This window comes from Neomonachus schauinslandi, chromosome 6 (assembly GCF_002201575.2).
Source record: "Neomonachus schauinslandi chromosome 6, ASM220157v2, whole genome shotgun sequence".
Lineage (NCBI taxonomy): Eukaryota > Metazoa > Chordata > Mammalia > Carnivora > Phocidae > Neomonachus > Neomonachus schauinslandi.
In genome coordinates, this window is record NC_058408.1 from 45,787,186 (window position 1) to 45,809,870 (window position 22,685).

The window sequence follows — 22,685 nt, forward strand, 5'->3', positions numbered from 1 at the left end:
GCAACAATAAAGAATTCTGGATATTGTGTGCATTAGATTAGGCATTTGAACATAGCCTATCTTGCCTGTGGTCCAGAGGAAAGGAGGAGAAAGTCAGTAGTAATATAATCATCAACAGACTGGAGATCTTGGAAAAGAAGAAGTATTAGCGACTGCCCATGTTGCTCTGTGTAGAAAATATTTTCAAATAGCTTAACTTTTATTTTTTCCACCATCAAAGTTTTCAATTTCATCTTCACTGGACCTCAAGTTTTCTTGTCCGTGCATAAAGAAATTGAACCAAATAGTCTTTAATGTCCTTCTAGCTCAGTGCTTCTATTTGGAGATTGATGGTTAATTGATTGATTTTTTTTTTGTTGGGTTTTCTTTGTAAGAAATAAGATAGAATTGGGTGCCTGGGTGGCTCAGTCGTTAAGCGTCTGCCTTCGGCTCAGGTCATGATCTCAGGGTCCTGGGATCAAGCCCCACATTGGGCTCCCTGCTCCGCGGGAAGCCTGCTTCTCCCTCTCCCACTCCCCCTGCTTGTGTTCCCTCTCTCGCTGTGCCTCTCTCTGTCAAATAAATAAATAAAATCTTAAAAAAAAAAAAGAAATAAGATAGAATTAACTGAATAAGGTGGAGATGATCTCTGCATTCTATTGAATGCTGTGCATCTTCATTTTTCCCATGTCTTTATTGTACAAATATTATCAATAAAAACAACATTAAAGCAAATTGGAGAAAAGTCAAAACATCCAAGGAGTAGGACTTAAGTCAGGCTTTTTAGGATGAGCAGCATATGGGCAAATGAAAGACAGTGGGGATGGCCATGGCGGTAGTGAGGAAGCACAGTAGCCTCATGCTAAGGGATGTTGACAAAGTTAGAAAACTGGATTAATGGAAGAGAGACTTGGAATGCCTTGGAGAGTTCCCATTTAATTCTGTAAGCAATAGAGGACCATGTTCAGGCAGGAAGAGAGGACAAAGTTGTACCTGCTGAATGTCATCAAAGGCTTGGCAGGGGATGAAACCAACATGAGCAAAAGGGAAGAGAAATGGAAATTGCTCATAAAACAACTGGCACAGGGCTGTATTAAGTGAAGAGAAAGACTGGAATGGAAGCAAGTCCTGAAAGGGAGGAGGGCTGATTTTGCCAAATAGTCATATCATTCAATTCAAAAGAATTGGAAAGGATGCTTGCAGCTGGAGGGATATGGCAGTTCAGCAAGCCCTCACCTCTCCTGAGTATTTCTCATAACTGATAAAAAGATTTATCTCAGCTGTCCAATGTAGTTTACAAAAATGCTTATTAATGAGCTTCAGGAGGGATTTCCTATCTTTGTTGAAAACAAATGGGTATTTGAGTCTATGGATATAAATGAAGTCTAATCGGTTCTTTTATTTTAATAGCAGTCCTTGATCTCCACTCTTGAGGAACAGGCATATATCCAGGGCTATTTTTAAAATTCTTATTATAGGGAATATTCTTCTATGTGTGTCCTTTTTAGTCTTATGTAATTGCTTTCCTCTAGTATTCTTTGTATTTCTTTCTAATTCTTGAGCTTTGAATTATAGAGTTATTTCAGTATTATGCCATGTAGGAACATAGAAGTTTGGCTTGACAATGCTGCTGACAATTTATATGTCAGGGTGTAACTGTCTGGCATATTCTTTGCAATTTTGCATTGCTTTGCAAAGTATGCCTTTGTTTAGTCTTGAGGGAGTAGGCTTCTCTGATTTTCCATATACTTGGGACAAGACTTTCACATAACTAATAACTGTTCTGCTTGGTATGGAATGCAGATGTTTGCATTTTCACACAGTTCTTCCAATTGCCTCTCCATTCCTTTTGCATACTGCAAGGTGTCTAATCTGTGATGAAGGATGCAGACATAGTTTTCATGTGATTTTTAAGAAAAATTACATGGGTTGTGGCAGACAAATTGTGTTTCCTTTCCAATTTACCTCATTTATTTCTAAAATCCTACAGTCTGTTTTTGTATTATATTTAGCACGTTATAGAAGGCCTGACTAATTAATTATTATCCTTTGAAGTCATAAAGTCTTTTGTCTAGCAGTGTGCCTTTGAAGCTAGAAAATGTCTTATAAAAACTCAATGTTAAATATTTTTATAATTTTGTATTGTAGTTGCATATTATCATTTTGAACACAGCCTGTATCTTCATTAGATAAAGTAGAAAACTTTTCATCCACCCTGGGAATTTAAGATGATATGTCTATGCACATGATACTCTGATGAATTTTAATACTATATTCCTTAAATATATGAATGTTTCTTAAGGAAGTAATTGATTCCTGTAAAGGCCACTTTCCACTTGTCTGTTTTAAAGGTTGATTTTTTTTTTTTAAGAAAATGATCTTTGTGGATTAAAATGTTTACCATAGACATACTGTATCCTATAAAAATAATATTGCCAACTTTACCCACCCTGGTATCTGGGCTCTTTCTCTTCACCTGACTTATTAAGGTCCTGATTTTCCGAGGAATGCAGTGTTCCCACTTGTTCCCATTTGGAGTGGTGGTTTGTGCAGTACATCAGGATAGTCAGGTAATTATGGTGGTCAAAGTCAGCTAAGGAGAATGGTGATAGTGATGGACAGCAACCCCAGCTGGGGGAAGGAAGTGATAGGGACTATTTCCTGAACTTTTAATGCCCTCATTTCAGTGCTTCTGCAAGTTCTTAAAAACACTGTGGCATTGACGTTCATTTGTTTTTATGTTGTTTAATGTTAATTTTTTTTTCAACTAATTTGGACTTACAGAAAAGTTGCAAACAAATTTACAATGTATAGTTGAGAAAACAGAATTATAGGCTGGGTAAGTGATTAATTTAGAGTCCAGCAACAAAGTAGGTATTCAATAAATATTCACTGACCAGTGAGAGTAAAAAGGGACCGAACCTGGGGTCTCCTGACTCTGTCTTATGACATTTTTGACTGCCCCTTTGCATTTACCAAGGCTAAACATTCACTCTGCATAAGCATGATTTCCAGCAAATTTTAAGTTATTCTTTGGTAGCTATAAACTGAGAAACTGTTGTTTTGCTGGCTCTATATTTCTTATTAATAAATAACCATGTAGTGCCGAATGAAAAGACATTTGCAAACACAATAAAGTCTTTAATGCTGTTGATTACAATTTATTCACCTGTGTCATTTTTATCTTCATAGAAATTGGCCCAGTGACAATTACCACAGATCCCAAGAAATTTCAGTATGAACTCAGAGAACTGTATGTTCAGGTAAGTGCTTGCTTTCAGTTTTTCAGTTTGTTTTAGGGGAAAGGAAAATCATGAGCTTTTGTCCGATTGCCTTTATTTTTAAATCTGATAGAAATAATTGTTGGGTTTTAAATTCCAGTACCACCTCTTTTTCTCACTTTTCACTTTCTCACTGCCACTTCTCTTGAGTGTTGAATAAATTGAACAATAGATATGGGAGTGGGGCAGATTGGGTTCATCTTCATTTATGCATCATTTATGGTTGCTTTCATGTAACAATAGCAGATAAAAGTAGTTTTGACAGACTATTTGGCCCTCATAGCCTAAGATATTTCCTATACGACCCTCTACAGAAAAAATTTACTGAACCCGGCCCTCAGTGAGTCCCTTCTTGAGAATCATAAGGAACAGTTAATTCTTTCCCCATAACAGAAATGGTATAATTAAAATAATTTTGATATTCTATGCTTTAAATCAACTGTATAAAATTTTTGACCATAGTATAATTTGGTTATTAGAGAAGAAGAATAACACTGGTTTAACTGTTATTCTGAAAAACAGGACTTGGAGATAGGGTTAGTATGTACTTTCTCCTTAGTGCTGCTTTGAAATTATTATTGCTAAATCCATTCATTAAAACAAAAAAACTTGCTCTCTGAGGCTGCTTCACTATGCTATCATCCATAGATGGTCTCTGCTGTAGTCATTTCCAGAACTTTTGACCACTCCTCATCATTCAACTAAGCTATTGGTACCTGGATCTTTGGCTACCTTTCCCCTTCAGGGCTGCCACTATCCCAGGGACTTCAGTATTTATGGGAATGACCTGTCAGAACCTTCTCCCCTCAGTTCCTTGACCTGCTAGTCATCTTCAATAACCTGTTCTTTACTTTATCTCAGTCTTCCATTCCCACACACACCCTCTGGACCTTATCCTCACCAATCCATTCTACCACTCAAATCACTAATTCAAGCATTTGAACCTCGAACAGCAACTGTCTGTCTACCAAGCTTGTTGATGCAATTGCTTACAACTGCTCCTTCACCCTCATTAACCCCTATCCTGTCTCCCAGGCATTCAAATCTCTCCTTTTTTTACTTTCCTCCAATCTAGCCCAGCGTCCTATCATTTCAAAAACATATCTTTTTTTTTTTCTTGTCCATTGCTTTTCTGTTCTGTTTCCTCTCTGACCCCAGTTATCTGCATTATTCATGCCTATCCACCAGTGGTCAAGTGCTGTTGAAGTCTCACAACAGGGCAGGTTGATTCCACTGTAAATACAAACCCACCTATCTCCACTGGACTCTCAATACTCCCATAACCTTACTGTATTTCTTTGGTCAATTAAATTTCCCATTTCAGGACACCTGGGTGCCTCAGTTCGTTAAGTGTCTGCCTTCGGCTCAGGTCATGATCCTAGGGTCCTGGGCTCCTTGCTCAGCGGGGAGCCTGTTTCTCCCTCTGCCTCTGCCCCTCCCCCTGCTTATGATCGCTCTCTCTCTCTCTGTCAAAATAAATAAAATCTTTAAAAAAAATAAATAAATCTCCTATTTCTCCCAATGACAATTATAGATCTTGTCTACTCTCTTTACATCTCCATCCCCTCACCCTTTTATTACTGGTTATTTCAGTGAGTTATCTACTCTGAGCAAGTGACCTCACTTACTGTTTCAAACACAGGCACATAAAAATGGCAGCCCTCTCTTCCTCATACCTCAAATCCATTGACATCCAGTACCCATCCTATTCTCATTCTTTACTTGATCTCAACTCTTTGGCTTTCTCAGGAACCTAGCACTCTCAAGCTGTTTCCCTCAGCTGCTTAAAAGTTCCCATTTATTCTTAAGTATGTCCTAGTCTCTCCAAAAAACAAACAAATCCCAACAAACCAAACCATATAAAGCAAAACAAAATAAACAGTAAATCTCTATTTTTCTCAAATCCTCTTATAAATAATAACTTTTATCCTTCTTAGTTCCTTCAATGTCAAGAAAGTTGTCTGTATTCACCACCATCATTTCCTCACACCCACCTCCCCTATTCACTCCTCCATCTATGTCACTCTAGTCCCCACAGCCCCACACCATCAAAGTAGCTCTAGCTGGTGACATGTGATCTCTGTCTTGTTAAATGCAGTGGAAACATTTCAGTCATCAGCATATTAGATGGACATTTTTGTTGTCTTTGACAAATACACCCTTCCCTACATTCTCATTTTCTTCCCACTTTTCCTCAGCTTCCTGGGCAGCTCATTTCTCTCCACATGCCCTTTCCATTGCTCCATCCTTGGTCCTAAATCCTTGCTCTTTGTCCTCTATTTGTTATCTTTGTGAATGATGCCTATAATATTTTGGTTATACTACCAAAAAATCTGAATCATCCTTAATATACTTCTCCCTTTTCCCCCAGCATCCAAACCATCAAGTCTTGGTTTTTAACTTTCTAAATATTTTTTATATCAGTTGACTTCTCTCCATTTCTGTTGGTACTACCCTAGCCCCAATTACTATATCTTTAGTCTAAACAAATCAAAAAAGCTTCTAAGTGATTTTCCTGCATTTACTCTTGCTTTTATTTTCCAGGCTATTCTCTATTCTGCAAACAAAATGATCTCAAAATACATCTCTGAACATTTCCCCCTAATATCCTCTGCAGTCATCCCCACCTCATCAAATTCTTCCCAAGATTTTGAGTGACCTGAGATCTGTCTCTGTTTCAGCCCTGTGTAGAGCCACTCTCTCCTCTGGGCTTGGGCTCTGTCTTAGGGCCTTACATAGAGCCTCCCCATATGTGTATCCTCACCCATCTCCTGGTGGCATTTTTGCACATGCTCTTCTCCTTGGATAGGAAGTTCCTGTCCTTCATCCTGTCTTCACTTCCATGTTCCCTTAACCTAGTTTGAAATCCTGTATTCAAAGTCTAATCTTAAATACCACTTCCTCAGAGATCCTGCCCTGTCCTCCTGCCCTGTCCTCCAGGCTTGGTCATATCTCACTACCTCTTTCCATCGTTGGGATTTCACATTGAAGAATCATGTCTGATTTAGTTCATCATTACCCTAGTAAAATGCATGGCATATAAAACATGCTCACTCTTTGATGAATGAAAGAAAGATTGAATATACCACTATATACAAATCAACAGAGTCCAAATTAGAGTTGAAGTTTAATACTTTGGTTTCACTATTGGGTGAATGACTTGATTTGTAACTGTGCATGGTATGAGCATAATTGGCGCATAGGGTGAAAAAGCCAAAGCTTGGCATTCCAAATATGTATTCAGTCATGATTTTTTTATTGTGCCTATCTCTATAGTTTTTAAATTATACACTAAAATAAACTATATTTCATAAGAAATATAAATAGATTTTTATAGTTATCCCTTGGCTATTTTTCTCTTTTACTAAGCTTATTCTGATGATTTTTTCCACTAATAATCCTCCATTTCCTTTCTCTTATACCATCTCATTCTTTTTTAGTCATTTCTTGATACTTACTGAGAATTTACTTTTCTGTCTCTCCATCTAGCAAATTCTTTGCCACTTTAGATGTCCAGATCCTCTGAAAAAAATCTTTTCCATAAAAATTTCTATCCTTTACATGGATCATAGGAATTAGAAATTGTATTGCCCTGGTTGTTAAAATTTTTATGTTGCCTTATTCTGCCATGCATGAGCTCCTGTGACCAAGAGCCTTGTAGCTCTCATTGAGCCTCTGATCCACCTGTGGGATGAACTGATATATGCACTAGAGTGGACTTAAATAGCTGTTGAATAAATGGGTGTTATATGAGGGTAGCCTCTTTTAAAAATATATATTTAACAGTAAAAACTATATCAAATATAATTTAAGCTTTACTTGATGGTACAAAGGGTAACTTAAAAACCTAATTATCAGTTTTCATTACATAGAGATTCAGAAGGGCCAAGGAATGGAGATTTCTAGCTGATAGAATATTAAGAAAGGATTTACTGTATTCACTTTTTTTTTTCTATGCAGAAATACAGCTGAACTGTATTCTTTAATATCTGGCTAGAATGAAAATCCCTACATTCTCAGTGAGACCTGGCATGGGCACTTCCTGATTTCCTGCCTCTCCCTTTCTTTTGTTCTGAAGGATCTTCAAGGAGTGTACTTACTCTCTATGCTCCATTTGCCTCTAGGGTGAAGGATCATGATTCCTGACTTATACTCCATTGATTCCCTCCCCAGAGCCCTGGTGCATCACCTTCTGGAATTGAGCCTGATACGGCACTCCATAGGGTTGTATCATATCTCTGTTCAAGAAAATAATCTTTCTTTTCTTTTCTCCTGGAATGAAAGCTGTTGTACATTTCTCTGGAGGTTTTCTCTGGATTGGCTACATCTTATGGGGTTTATTTTTGCATTGTCTTGGGATCCAAGAGGATGCTTAAGTAGAACAACCAGTTTGGGAAGAAACCAAATATTTACTTTTGCCCTTTATTCAACATTGGACATTGTTAAAGGCACTGGGGATACCATGGGAGGTTATTTTTTTTTCCTACTTTCAAAGATTCGAAGTTTCTAGTGAATTATTTCTTTTTAAATGAATGGCAAAAAGTTTCTTTGAGTAAGGATCAAATACGAAAAGACTCTAGGCTACATCATCACTTAACACCTAAAGACTGTATTTTGTTTTCTCTTCAGTGTTTGCTTAGAGAATATTGTATTATTTCATAAATCAGTCTAGAAACTAAACGTTACAAATTTCATAAAATTTTAGTATGAGATACTAAATTTTGTTTTGTATATAATTTCCAGACCCCTCTTCAGGTCCCCCTCTACCATTTTTAGTGCCTCCCCGCAAATCACTGGTATCATGAGCAACAAGAATTGCATCCTACTAAAACTAACTTAGCTTTTAAAAAATCTTTTTAAAGTTAATAATTTTTTGCATTTGTAATAATTTTGAAAACAAGAAAAGTAAATTTAGTTTTAAGTAAATTAAATAATTGACCGTTAACATTACACTAGGCTTAGCTATTTTTCTTTATAGAGATATAGGTAACTTAAAAAGCAATTTAAAATTTTCCAAGAAAAACTTAGAAAAAAAATCACTAAACTTAAATCATTAAATTTATAATATTAATTTCATTTTCCTTTATCATCTTTCATCTGGAATACAAGGAAATAACTTGAAAAGTATCTGAGCTTTCTCTCTGGGGAAAAGAAGGGAAGACAAATGTCAACAAATGGTATTCAAATCACACAGAGCTTTGTAAATATGCAGTGCAAAGTCCTGTCTCAGGTCACATTCTTTATAGGAAACTATAAAACTTTCTGATTTTTAGAAAATGGTATAGCAGTGATATGCTTTTAAGCCTTTTATCTGTATGTTCTTTTTTTAAAGATTTTATTTATTTATGAGAGAGAGAGAGGGTGTGAGCATGCAGGAGCAGTGCTGGGGGGAGAGGCAGAGAGAGAGAGAGGGAGAAGCAGACTCCTTACAGAGCAGGAAGCCTGACCCCGTGGCTTGATTCCAGGACCCTGAAGATATGACCTGAGCCAAAGGCAGATACTTCACCGACTAGCCACCCAGGCGTCCCCTATCTATATGTTTTTGTTTTAAGGAACAAAAAGCAGTTAGTCAAACATTTGAAATGTAAAGAAAAAGGAAGTTTTACAATAATAGGATTATTGTAAAAAAATACATTTTTTTCACATAGATAGTTGGTCCCTAAAACTGAAACGCTTTACACACAATTTAATTTCCCTTTGCAAAGTCTATTAGTAAAATAGACCTTAAAAAAAGCAGGAATAAGAGTAAAAATATTAGAAAAGCATCATCACATAGCAACAAGATAGTTATGAAGAAGATGGGGGTAAGGTCCAATTATTGCAATTCTTTAACAGAAATAGAAGGGTAAATAGGCAAACTGCAGCAGGCTGAGGTTAAGGGAAAAAAATGTTTTGCTGTAGTGTAGGAACAGCTGATGTTAGGATTAACTGCCAAAGGAGAGTATGAGAAACCATGGCCAGACAGGCCAAGATGGTTAAAAAGAGGAGGACAAGATAGTGCTGATTTTTTTTTTTTTTAAAGATTTTATTTACTTATTTGACAGAGAGAGACACAGCGAGAGAGGGAACACAAGCAGGGGGAGTGGGAGAGAGAGAAGCAGGCTTCCCGCCGAGGAGGGAGCCCGATGCGGGGCTTGATCCCAGGACCCTGAGATCATGACCTGAGCCGAAGGCAGATGCTTAATGACTGAGCCACCCAGGCACCCCAAGATAGTGCTGATTTTAGAAGAGCAATTTATGATGACAATTTTGTATACACTTTATCTAATTTCTCATATTCTAAATCATGTTACTATGTAAAAGTATGTTTTTTATTTCTAGATTTATAGGACAATCTATATGAATTTTAAAAACCAAACTGATGTATAACAGAAAGAAATTAAGAAAAAGCAAAAAAAAATGACTAGAAAAGAAAAGGGAAGACCATAATAAACTGCAGATATAGACACACTGAAACTATGAAAGATGTGATTTACATTTTTGGTATTGGACATGATTCAACTGAAGACAGCCGCTTTTATTTCTATTTAAGTTTTCTTTCTTACAAATGCATATATATAGAAGTGTATAAATTCACTTTTACAGGAGGAATGGCTTATATTTAATTAAGGGAAGAAGGTGAGATACGGAGTCCATTACATGTAACTCATAATACATGTAAAAGCTTCAAGAATAGTAGAACCAGTGTTTGGCCCAAAGTAAGGGCTTGAGGAATGTTAGCTATTATTACTACCTGTAGTACCCCAGAGTTTTTTTAAGGGAAATAATCACCAAGTAATCCTGCCATAAATGACCAGCAATTGTGGAATATGTGCCTTGTGATTTTGCATGTATTTTAAAGTTATTCTCTCAATTCACACCCACACAAATAGTAATATTCCTTTTTACAAATGAGGATACTCAAGCTTTGGGGTATTACTAGGTAGCAAGACTTCATCAGGTCACCAAATTGGCAAGGACCAAAGCTGGTCTCAAAACTGGAGGTTTTTAATGCCAGAGCTGGTGTCCTTTTTATCATTCTGCTACTTTCTTTCTAAATATTGATTTAAATAACCTAATTAATCTAATCAAATTGACATTTATTTATAGAATTTGTCTTTGTATTTTATTTCAAAGTAGGGGTGTAGAGAATTAAAGACAGATGTAGGTCTAGGGCTGGTCTCATCCTCAATGAAATGAATTTATTCCTTGAAAATTTTGGCTTTCACTGCTACCTCTGATCACTTTGAGTAATTGGCTCACCTAAATTTACTGAGTAGCAAATGACAAAGTTAATTATAAATAAAAATTGTTCCTGTTGCTCTGCATATGTTCTCACTACTTACTCTGGTAAGCTTATTTAAGTGTCACCTCACAAACACCTTGGAGAGATATAAGGACAAGATGCCCTTTAGGGGATTGAAAAGTAGTATTCATACTGTAGTTGTATTTGTAGGTGGTGTTTTGATTATTTTTATTGTTAAAGTTGAAACTTCTTGAAGTTTGAACGAAGCACCTTTTAAAATTTTGATTTGCTGCTGGAGTTTTCTGCTAGACCATTTGAATTCTCTGAGGGACAATTAATCCTAAATCCTCAGGGAGTAAAGAGAATGGATGGCCCTGTGTAGAAATGCTTGGCTCTTTTCTAGCTATCCACCCTGATACCCTATCCAGAAGCAAAAAGCTAGATGATTTCTTAACAATCTTTCATATGTGTACTTCAAAGGAAAGAGAGTATAGAAGAGTATTCTATTAGATTACTTTTTCAAAGCAGAATATAGACCAGAAAGAGGTGGGTATGGATTATGATGATAGAAATCTTAATTTTCTTTTCAAAGTGTGCATGTGTGGGAATGTTCCAAAGGGTAAACACAGGAGTCATTGCAGAGTAAATAATGCAGTTACATGTGACAAAATAACATTTAAGAAGAGGAATTCACTGACCCGTGATGGCTGGATTCACCTCATACATGCTCATTACCCAACCAAAGGATAACTATTCCCCATAATAAATACTGCATCTGATTTTGTCAGTTTTTAGGTGATGGTAAGGACGGAGGTCAAAATGTTTTCCTTGGGAGAATGTTTCTTGATATAAAACCAGAACTCCTAGAGAAAACTATCAACCTCATGTTGAGCAAAATGAATGTATGGGAAATTAAGAGTTTCTTCTCAATCCAAATTGATCAAGAGCAGTTCTCAAGAAGCTGCCTTTATTCTTAGGCCTTGAAAAAGTGTCAGGAAGAATTGTGGAGTCTTGGTATTGGTATTAACTTTGTTATTTGTCCAATTATTCCATCAGATGTCAGAATTTGAAATGAACTAAGCCCAGTTAGGGATTTGATAGCACTGGTCTTCATCACCAGATTATACATGGGGTCCTCCTCTGGAGCCGTGTCCTGGAGCCTGTCTTGGTGTTTGAGGCTGATCCCGGGCTTTGGCAGTCGTATCATATTATTGAATTCAGGTGCAGTCACCAGCTCAGTAGGTCAGATTTCCTCATATAAACTTTAAACCAGGTCTCTATCCTTCTATATTCATGTTGAATTTTGAAAACCCTCATTTATCTAGTCTGTTGATACATACGAGTCTCCTCCTGTGAGATAATCTAGATCTTAGTTCACAAGTTTTGTTTAATGACTATTAGCTCTAAAACAACCCATACAATTCATCTATCTCAAACTTCCCTGTAAATTATAATGTTCATAAATTATAATGATTTTATTGGTAAAAATGCATCGTGTTGATATTTTTTTTTTTTTTGCCAAGACCTAAAATTACATAAGCAGTATAAATACATTTTTAACACATAAAATAAAACACACATTACACAATCACAACATTATAATCTCCTTCAAGTACCCAGTAACAAAGATAATACGAAATGTGCTGAGGAGTATATAAAATCCATTATGTGAGTGTTAGAGTGGAAAGGAAGACAGAGATTTTAGTGGCCAGGCTGAATCTGAGGAGTACTAAGGAAAGACAGAGAAGGGTCATAGCCCAAGGAAAACAAGGAGAAAGAAAGCCTGCCTAATCCTTGAATAAGCAGATGATGAGTGGCTGCAAGGCCCACAACCCTGCCCTCTTCTGGCTCTTTCTCTCTGGGCAAACAAGGAAGTCATGTTAGGAGAGATCAGGAATCCCAGCCAGGGACCAGGGCAATGCCTTAATTTGGTGGGAAAAGAAAAGGTCACAATAAAAAGGTACAGAATCGTTGAAGGACAAAGGAAGGAATTCTCTAAGTAGTATGAAGGCATATCATTTTCTGATTTATTAATCAAGATATTGAATGGCTGGTATATAGTGTATCCTTTATGATTATTTAAAATTGAAGTAAACTAATCTCCTCCTAAGACCAAACATGAAAGTTCTAACAAATTGAAAGATCAGTTGTTGAAGAGTTAGACTCTTACTACTGACAGGTGATAATCTGAAAGCCTGGAAATGGTTGTAATTGTTAGCTTTTAATGCATCTGAAAGCAAGGTCAACCGTTTTTTGATGCCTTGATTTGGATTCCACCTTCTCCAAACTAGTAAAGGGCAGCATGGTGGACTGCGTGGAATGTAATATCTTTTATTTTGATTATAGAGATTTGAAATTTGGGCTCTGAAATACTGTGATTGGGTACCTGGGTGGCTCAGCCGGGTAAGCATCTGCCTTCGGCTCAGGTCATGATCTCAGCGTCCTGGGATCCAGCCCGCATGGGGCTCCCTGCTCAGCAGGGAGCTTGCTTCTTCTTCTCCCTCTGCCCTTCCCCCTTGCTCGTTCTCTCTCAAATAAATAAATAAAATCTTTTTTTAAAAAAAAGAAATACTCCGATTATCCCTCAGTATATCCCTGCCATATTTTCTACAAGTGATGAAGACCAAATGTCACTAATGCATTAGGATTCTACAGTCATTCTGATTTATTTTATACTTGCTTGGATGCAACTTTAGTTTAGGTTCAATGCAATGTAATGATTTCCACATGTACCTTCTGTTTTCCTGGTCATAGAATCATACAACTGTGTTTTAAGAAAGAGAATTGAGGGTGGGGCGCCTGGGTGGCTCAGTTGTTAAGCGTCTGCCTTCGGCTCAGGTCATGATCCCAGGGTCCTGGGATCGAGTCCCACATCGGGCTCCCTGCTCAGTGGGAAGCCTGCTTCTCCCTCTCCCACTCCCCCTGCTTGTGTTCCTGTTCTCGCTGTCTCTCTCTGTCATATAAATAAATAAAATCTTTAAAAAAAAAAAAAAAGAAAGAGAACTGAGGGTTATAAACTTTTGTTCAGCTTAAGACTGAGTTTCATTCCTAAATTTTATAGGTAAAGGATGAATGACACAAATAAGACATTTGAGCAGTGGGTGTTCACACGAAGGAAAAATACAGTCTGACTTTGAAGCAAGGCTTAGTAGGTTATAGTTACATTAGAATAAGGGTAAGTATTATAAGGCCACTAATACTTATTTTGGACTGAGGCATGAGCCTACCAGAAAAGTTTCATTTTTTCATTGCTTGGAGTTAGGCTTATCTGGGAAACAACTGGTATAAACAGTAGTTCAGTGAAAATGGATGATGAGACTAGAATTGTATGAATTGACTAGGAAAGAAATAATAAGGGATGGGTGAGGGCCTGCTCTGAGATTAGCCTTCATAGTCCTCTGAGCCCTTGTTTGATGAGCATTTTCCCATTAGGTTTTGGATAGGGACCTCATTTTTCTCCAACTCCTCTCAGGGTTTAAAGGTTCAGTTTATTTCAGTGCCACTCCCACATTGTCTTGTATTTAGAAAAGACAGCATGATAATCTCTGTTTTATTACTCCCTTGACTGATAAGATTTCTGTTCATTCTTATTTTATCTTGCTTTTCAGGAATTTATTTTTTTTAACACAATTATCACTGTAACTCTGAGGTTACAGTTTTTTTTTCTTTCTTTCTTTAATTCCAGGAGCAACATTTACTGTAAAAGTTCACATGCTTCTGTTTTTCCAGTACACATTTTTTTCTATCTGAAGTGTCTTTGGCAGCTTAGTAAATTGTGACCATCAGTCAAATTATAAAGATAAAGTGAATATCAAAATACTGAGCAAGAATATGCCTACTGATATAAATAAGTTCTATTTCAGAGTTCAAGTAAAAACACAAAATTAAGTCAGGCCCTTCTCACTTTACATTTTCGTATGTGTGCAGGTTTGTGTGGTTTTAGGAGATATATTTCCATAGCCATGTTTGTTTTCTTTTTTATTAAGTATTAAAGCTGACAGCATGCCAGGATTGAGAGAGAGAGGGAGACCAAGAGACAAAGAGACAGAGAGAGGTACAGAGATATAAGAACTGCAGGGAGTTAGTTTTATATACCACTAAGAATATACATATATAAGCACTTGTACTTTTAGGAGACTTAGCTCTGGAATTGTATTACTTGAAAGGAGATGGGCTAGGCTTGAGTAAAGCTCAGGCTAACACAGAAAGCATGCCTAGATTGTGTCAAGATTCCTTTGCACAGTCTCATTCACCCATTTACTCACTATCCATTCATTTATCCCTTCATTAACCAAACTACAATGGAACACTTACTGAGTTCCTCAAGGAACAAAGATCTAGTGGGAGGAAACATAAATTACAACACAACTCAACAAATGCTACAATAGAAAAATGAACAATATTCTGTGGACATCTTGAAGAATGAGAACCTTTTTTCCTCTGACAGGCTACTTGCTTGCAGTCACAGAAGTTGATGAAGGTAATAAAATGCCTCACTGGAGTTTGCATGAACTCTCAGGCCAAGCAGAATTGAGTTGCAGTCTCTGCTCCTTCACTTAGTCGTCATGTGACCCTAGGAAAGTGGTTTTCATGATTTAGTGCTCTGGCAAGGTAATGTGCTAAAAACGATACCTACCTCCTCAACTGATGTAAAGAGTAGATAACATAGTGTATGTGACAATACTGTCTTAGTGCTTGACTTAGAGTAGATATCCACTGAGTTAATACAAGTAATGTGTCTTATTACCAATAAAAGTGTTGAATTAATGAGGCTTTTCATAGATTCAAGTTAATCAATTCTAAATTTCTCCATTATAGATGTTTTATGGAATATTATTTTACTTTTTTTTCCATTTGGTATTCAAGTCAAAACATAAAATGTTAAGACTTTTTTTTTAAAGGGCTACTTTTTTAAAGTTTGGAACTATGGAAAATAGCTTGTTTTTAGTGTTTTGGTCCAAATCCCATTGCCCCCAATTTAAAAATCTGTGCATGAGTTTTACACAAATCAACCTAAAGTATCTGATTTTGTGAGGTTTATTTTTAAATATGGACATTTTGACAATGATTCTCTTTAGTCCTCTTCTGCCAAAACTAGTTTAAGAATCAGATGATCAGTCAGTGATTTGAGAAAGACTATTAGCAAACCTGTGGGACAAGTTTCTAATATATATCTCAATATATTTATACAGATGTGCAAAAACTTTGTTTATAAACTTTGTGTATATATATATTTGAACAAAGACAATAATTTATAGATTTTTGGAGTAGATTTTCATTTGATTCCTGATCCTTAGTAAATTAAAGCAACTTGAATTTTGTTTTTAATAACTTCTGCCAGGAAGCAAAGTTCATGGAAGACCTTTAGAACAAAGTCACAATCTTACAAATAACAGTCTAGAATGAAGCCCACATAACAAAACCAAGTATCATTCTAAAGCAGAGCTGTCCAACAAAAATATGATGTATGTAATTTTTTAAAAATTTAAAATTAATTTTAATATTTAATTCAGTTATGTCCAAAATATTATCATATCAACTTGTCATTGGTATGAAAAATTAGTACTTCTTTAGTTTTTCAATTTAAATTTTAATTCATTAAAGTAAAATAAAATATTTGGTTCCTTAGTTTCACTAGCCACATTTCAAATGCTCAATAACTTCTTGAGGCTTGTTAGTGGCCATTGTCTTAGTTCATATCTAATGTATTCCTTTTCTAGATAATTTTAGTGATTACTTATGATTTAAAATGATTAGAAATTCAAACTCAAGTATCACATAGAGAGCTTTTATAAAGATATAACATTATATGTTAACTTCTTTTGGAAAAAAACATTTTTCTTTTCCAGAACATACATCCCCAGTGAGATAGACAAACAGTTTCACTAAGATATAAATTACTGGTCAATATTTATTTTAAATTTTCAGTTATCCACTAACCTAGCTAAGCAAAAAGGTAATAATTTAAAGATATTGTACTATTTTGGAAAGAGAAGAGTTATTCCTGAGAACAACATCGAATTGCTATGTAGTCAATATGATTATAATGTAATCTGTTTCTTCAAATGTGAAATTCAGGGCAGTATAATCATTTTTATTGTAAAGAATACACTGATTTCCACAGCAGGAAAAAAACTAAGCTACACAAATCACTCTTAAGGGATGTATAAGTACATCCAGTATGGGTTTCTTACATACGTGGATCAAAATGTTTCCTTTTGACTTGACATTCCCCAATTTTCTGGCTGCTTTGAGACTTTATGTTAATATCTCCATAAAAGTTCAAAGACTTTGTTTTGAGAGTACTATATAAAAGAGTTCAAGAAATAAAAGGAATGCCTTTCATTTGCAATTATATTTGTGAAATTCTCTGGAGTTACAGCTATGTCAGCTCATCACACTCTTTCCTTTGGGTATTCTTAATTTTTTTCTTAATTTAAAAAAAATTTTTTTTTATTATGTTATGTTAATCCCCATACATTACATCATTAGTTTTTGATGTAGTGTTCCATGATTCATTGTTTGCGTATAACACACAGTGCTCCATGCAGTACGTGCCCTCTCTAATACCCATCACCAGGCTAACCCATCCCCCCACCCCCCCCCTCCCCTCTAGAACCCTCAGTTTGTTTCTCAGAGTCCATAGTCTCTCATGGTTCGTCTCCCCCTCCGATTTCCCCCCCTTCATTTTTCCCTTCCTGCTATCTTCTTCATTTTTTTTTTTTAAAACATATAGTGTATTATTTGTTTCAGAGGTACAGGTCTGTGATTCAACAGTCTTACAACAATTCACAGCGCTCACCATAGCACATACCCTCCCCAATGTCTATCACCCAGCCACCCCATCCCTCCCACCCCCCACCACTCCAGCAACCCTCAGTTTGTTTCCTGAGATTAAGAATTCCTCATATCAGTGAGGTCATATGATACATGTCTTTCTCTGATTGACTTATTTCACTCAGCATAACACCCTCCAGTTCCATCCACGTCGTTACAATAACCGAACTATGGAAAGAGCCAAGATGTCCATCGACAGATGAATGGATAAAGAAGATGTGGTATATATATATATACCACATATATATATATATATATATATATATATATATATATATATACAATGGAATATTATGCAGCCATCAAAAGGAATGAAATCTTGCCATTTCCTTTGGGTGTTAACCAGTGTTAAGCTTACTATATATGAGGTTCTGTGTTTCACAGAGGTGCTGTTTTCAGGAGAATAAGGTGGTTTCAATATTTATAGAAAATGTTGTTAACCCTATAGGTTTTATTAAGATGTGGTTTTAAACTTCTCTATTCAAACTTATAGGGTGAAAAAGTACTTAATTAAAGGTTTAGAGGTTCCATTTCAACACATGGGTTTTTTAAGGCTACCTTCAAGTTTTAGTATGAGTCTGAAGATATGGAGAGATCTCATTGGGATGAATTCATTTGGAGTAAATTCCAAGGATTCTAATGGTCTCTAGAGTCTATTCCTGGGTAATGTTTTGATATGAACTAAGGCATCCCTAGGTCCTCTTAGAGTTAATTTGAACACAAGTCAAGTGGCTCAAAGACTGTCCTTTACTAACTGGACAAGGTTTATCATTCTTGTCATTCCTAGTGTATATCCCTGGAGATTTCTTAGCTGTTCTGATTTTTGGCCCATAGAAAGAAGACTTGTGGAATGGGTAAATTTTATATTGTGATTCACATTCAGGTGCATGATGTCAGGCACAGTTGAGGAATGTTTTTGTTTAAGCTTCTGAAAATACAATAGGAATGTAGTTTTTTGAGCAGTCCAGAATATTCATTACAAATGTGCAAAGTTGGCTTCAAGTAAGAATTATTCCTATGTAATATATTAAAGTTATTAATGTGCCCAGTAGCTATTTCCCACCTTCCTAGCACACAAATGCTTATTTAAGCATTTTAGCTTAATTTTTAGCACACGACAATCCCCCTAAATACTATGCAGAGGAAAACATACTATATCATTGAAATATAAAGCATGTTAAAGTAAATCTGAAGAGTGAAGAAGTTTTTTTGACTGGAAGAAAAGAGAAAATTTTAAAGAGGGGAAGGCATATCATCTCAACCTTAGAAGGAAAATAGTTCAATTTGTCAAATATTTACTCAGTGATTACTATATGCCAGCAAATTTTATGAACTCAGGACTTAAGGACTCGGCAAAACACAGTAACTGCCATCAATGAGCTTATAGAAAATGGGAGAATTTAGCCATGCATATATATATTTTTAAGATTTTATTTATTAATTTGAGAGAGAGAAAGAGCATGAGCAGTGGGAGGGGGAGAGGGAGAAGAAGACTCCCTGCAGAGCCGGGAGCCCAGTGCAGGGCTCGATCCCAGGATCATGACCTGAGCTGAAGGCAGAGGCTTAACCGACTGAGCCACCTGGGCACCCCTAGCCATGCATATATTGATGAGGAGTGTTGATGGTGGAAATGGAGCAGTGGAAAGATGAATGAAAGTACTAAAGGCATTACAGTGTAAAGAAAGGGGCATATTTAAAGAACAGGAAGTAGTCTTAGCCTAAAGGAAGCATTTTATGAAGAGGGAGCAGTAGGAGATAAGAAACTAGAAAGAGAATTTGATCCAACACAAGTAGTGAAAGATTTTAAGTAGGAACATGATACAGACAGCTCTTTACTGCAGGAAAAATAAAGTTTGGTGGTAGGCAGAGCGGAAGGTTAGATTGGAGACTATACTTGTAACAAAATCAATGATAAGAAGAGTGAATTGTAGGAAGTAAGGAGGAAGGGAGGGGACTGATTCATGATGGAAGTAGTTTGACCACTGATTAGGTGAAGGAAGAGGGAGGAGTCAAGATGACTTAGGTTTTAACCTGAATATGGAGGCAGGTAGTTCGATTAACAAAAATAGGGAAGACATGGTTGGGGAAAATATAATGAGTTCTATTTTAGACCCGTGGAATTGTGGAGACCCATAGAATATCTAGGAGATTTTTTTTTTTAAGATTTTATTTATTTATTTGAGAGAGAGAGAGAGAGAGCAAGAGAGCACATGTGTAGGGGGGAAGGGGCAGAGGCAGAGGGAGAAGCAGACTCCCCATTGAGTAGGGAGCCCAACATGGGGCTCTATCCCAGAACCTTGGGATCATGACCTGAGCTGAAGGCAGACACTTAACTGACTGAGCCACCCAGGTGCCATAGCAGTGGATGTTTAACAAGCAATTGAAAATGTAAAATTGGGGGTGCCTGGGTGGCTCAGTTGGTTGAACATCTGGCTCTTGGTTTTGGCTCAGGTCATGATCTCATGGGTTGTGGGCTCAAGCCCCAAATGGGGCCCTGCACACTGTCCCCCCCAAATAAATCTTTAAAAGATGTAAAATTAGAATTTGGAAGGTAAGTACAGTCTGAAGATAGAAGTATACAAGTTTTTGAGAACAGTATTATCTGCTAAACTAAATGTCACGAACATACACATAAGTAATGCTGGATAGGTGATAAGTTCTGCAAAGATAGAAAGGACTGTTAAGTGAGTAAACTTTCTGGGAGTCTTCAGCTGACATCTTCTCAGAAGTGAAGATCAGATTACTACAGTGTTCAGTCCCCTACCATTAAGAAAGTGACATAATATTTCATGGGTGTCTCAATTTTAGAAGCATTTTATAACAACTGGGGCTCTGTTCCAACTCATTTAATAAATGGTACTCCCAGCTTGTAAGTTTTGAGTGAGATCCAAAGCAAGAAAAGATTCTTCAGTTTGTCCAAACTGCAGTTCAAATGCCTGGCTCTTTTGACCCTGATTATATCTATGGTGTTCAGGATATTGTATCACAATCTGAGACTGTTTGAAGCCTGGGAAAAGCCCCAGTAGGAGAATCAAGTAGAATCTCCAGAGTTTAAAGAAAAAACCTTATCCCTTTCATCAAGTAATTATTTTCTTTTTGAAAAAGAGCTCTTACTTACTGAATTCTGGTGGGCTATAGAACCATAAGGCCCCCCTATAACCCCAAGCTCTCTTGCTTTTTATTTGATTGTCTTTTCTAGACCATGAATTCCTTAAGGACAAGATACTTTAGCTTATTATTCATCTTTGTATGTCTAAATCCTAGCAGGGTGTTTAGTGGTTATTGATTGCTCAAAACATACTGGTTGAAAGTCCATTTCCTTGGCCCTGTAGTTATTGACATCTATGCTAAGGAAGTAATCAGACATTTTATATAAATATATATATATATATAATTGTATTTATATATTTAATAATAGAGGAAAATTTGAAAGAGCATAATCAATAGTAGAGAAATGGTTAACTAAATTATGGGATATAGGCAGAATATTATGCAATCATTAGAACCTGTGATTTTGAAGAACATTGATGACATGGAACAGAAGGAGGATATAATCCTAAATTTAAAATATATAAAACTATAAATACAGCATACTTATACTTTTATCTATAAATCCATATAATTTTGAAAGAAATAAATATGAGAAGAATTCTTAGGATGCGGACTATTATTGTTTAGGAAAATATATTGAGCCTATTCAAGTAGGAAATAAAACACAGAGATCATGTGTTAGTAGGAAAAATGAAGCAGAATGAAAAGAGTGACAGAGAGTGTGTATTTTATATAAGGTGGTCATGGGAGGCTTCTCTGATAGGTAACATTTGAGCAAAAACTTGAGGTTTGAGATATATACCAGTATGTTTGTTTGCAGGTGGGAATGATCCAGTAAAAGAGGAATGTTGGCAATGGAGTAGAGAGAGGGAATAGCTACAGGAGCTGTGTTTTTGATTAGGTACATGTGAGTAGTTAGCCTTAGCTATGCCCAAATGATCCCTTCGCTGTAAAGGCAGGGCATGTGGCTAGGTTAATAGATATCGTGGTGGGAGTTCATGGAAGTTCTCTTCTGATTGCTACTCTCAGTACAGTAAAAAGAAGGTCATCAAATAAGGGATAAGAAAAGAGGGATGTATGAAATAGTCGTGTGAGGGAATGGGATAGTGAATCAACATTTAATTAGGTGAAAAGTATGTAACAATTTCTATTATTTTGTGTATTTGGGGTGAATTTATAATTTATAAATACACATTTTTCTTTTTTTTAAATTTTATTTTATTATGTTAATCACCATACATTATTACATCATTAGTTTTTGATGTAGTGTTCCATGATTCACTGTTTGCATATAACACCCAGTGCTCCATGCAGAACGTGCCCTCTTTAATATCCATCACCAAGGTAACCCATCCCCCCACCCCCCTCCCCTCTAGAACCCTCAGTTTGTTTCTCAGAGTCCATAGTCTCTCATGGTTCATCTCCCCCTCCGATTCCCCCCCTTCATTTTTCCCTTCCTACCATCTTCTTTTTTTTTTTTTTTTAACATATAATGTATTATTTGTTTCAGAGGTACAGGTCTGAATACACGTTTTTCTATCTTCCATCTCCTGATAAGCAAAGTGATGAATTCAGTGGCAAACTGATAGAAAATAAATGTGAAGAGAACTTGTTTAGTTCTAGAGCTTCTAAAGCAACTTGTCATAACTAAAATATTTTCTTTTCTGTTGATGAAATAATTGCATTCTTTTTTCTCTGCTCCTCAACAGGGTGGTGGTGATTGTCCAGAAATGAGTATTGGAGCTATAAAAATTGCCTTGGAAATTTCTCTTCCTGGCTCTTTCATCTATGTTTTCACTGATGCACGGTCCAAGGATTATCAGTTCACTCATGAGGTGCTCCAGCTTATCCAACAGAAACAGTCACAAGTGAGTAGGAATCAGCCCCCAGATTTTCTATCTGAATACAGCTGGAAGGAATTTAGGCATACCTTGGAGATATTGTGGGTGCAGTTCTGACCACCACAATAAAGCAGATATCACACTAAAATCAAATGAATTTTTTGGCTTCCCAGTGTACATACAAGTTATGTTTATACTATACTGTACTCTCTTAAGGGTGAAGTATTATCATGTCTTACAAAACCAATATATACACCTTACTTAAAAAATACTTTATTGCTAAACAGTGCTAACCATCATCTGAGCTTTCAGCAAGTCATTCTCACTGATCACAAATCACCATAGCAAATATACGGATAATGAAAAAGTTTGAAATATTGCAAAAATTACCAGAATGTGACACAGAGACATGAAATGAGCAAATACTGTTGGAAAAATGGTGCTGATAGATTTGTTCAATGCAGGGTTGCC

At 36.3% G+C, this 22,685-nt stretch overlaps 1 protein-coding gene across 1 annotated transcript in view; it reads left to right on the forward strand.

Annotated features, from left to right (window-relative positions):
* The window catches only part of HMCN1 (hemicentin 1), a 487,037-nt gene that overhangs the window by 116,490 nt on the left and 347,862 nt on the right, over nucleotides 1-22,685 (forward strand). Inside the window, exons 2-3 of the mRNA XM_021682591.1 lie at nucleotides 3,172-3,242; nucleotides 22,083-22,241. Of these exons, the coding sequence (XP_021538266.1) occupies nucleotides 3,172-3,242; nucleotides 22,083-22,241 (230 nt within the window). The remainder of the gene's footprint in view (nucleotides 1-3,171; nucleotides 3,243-22,082; nucleotides 22,242-22,685) is intronic.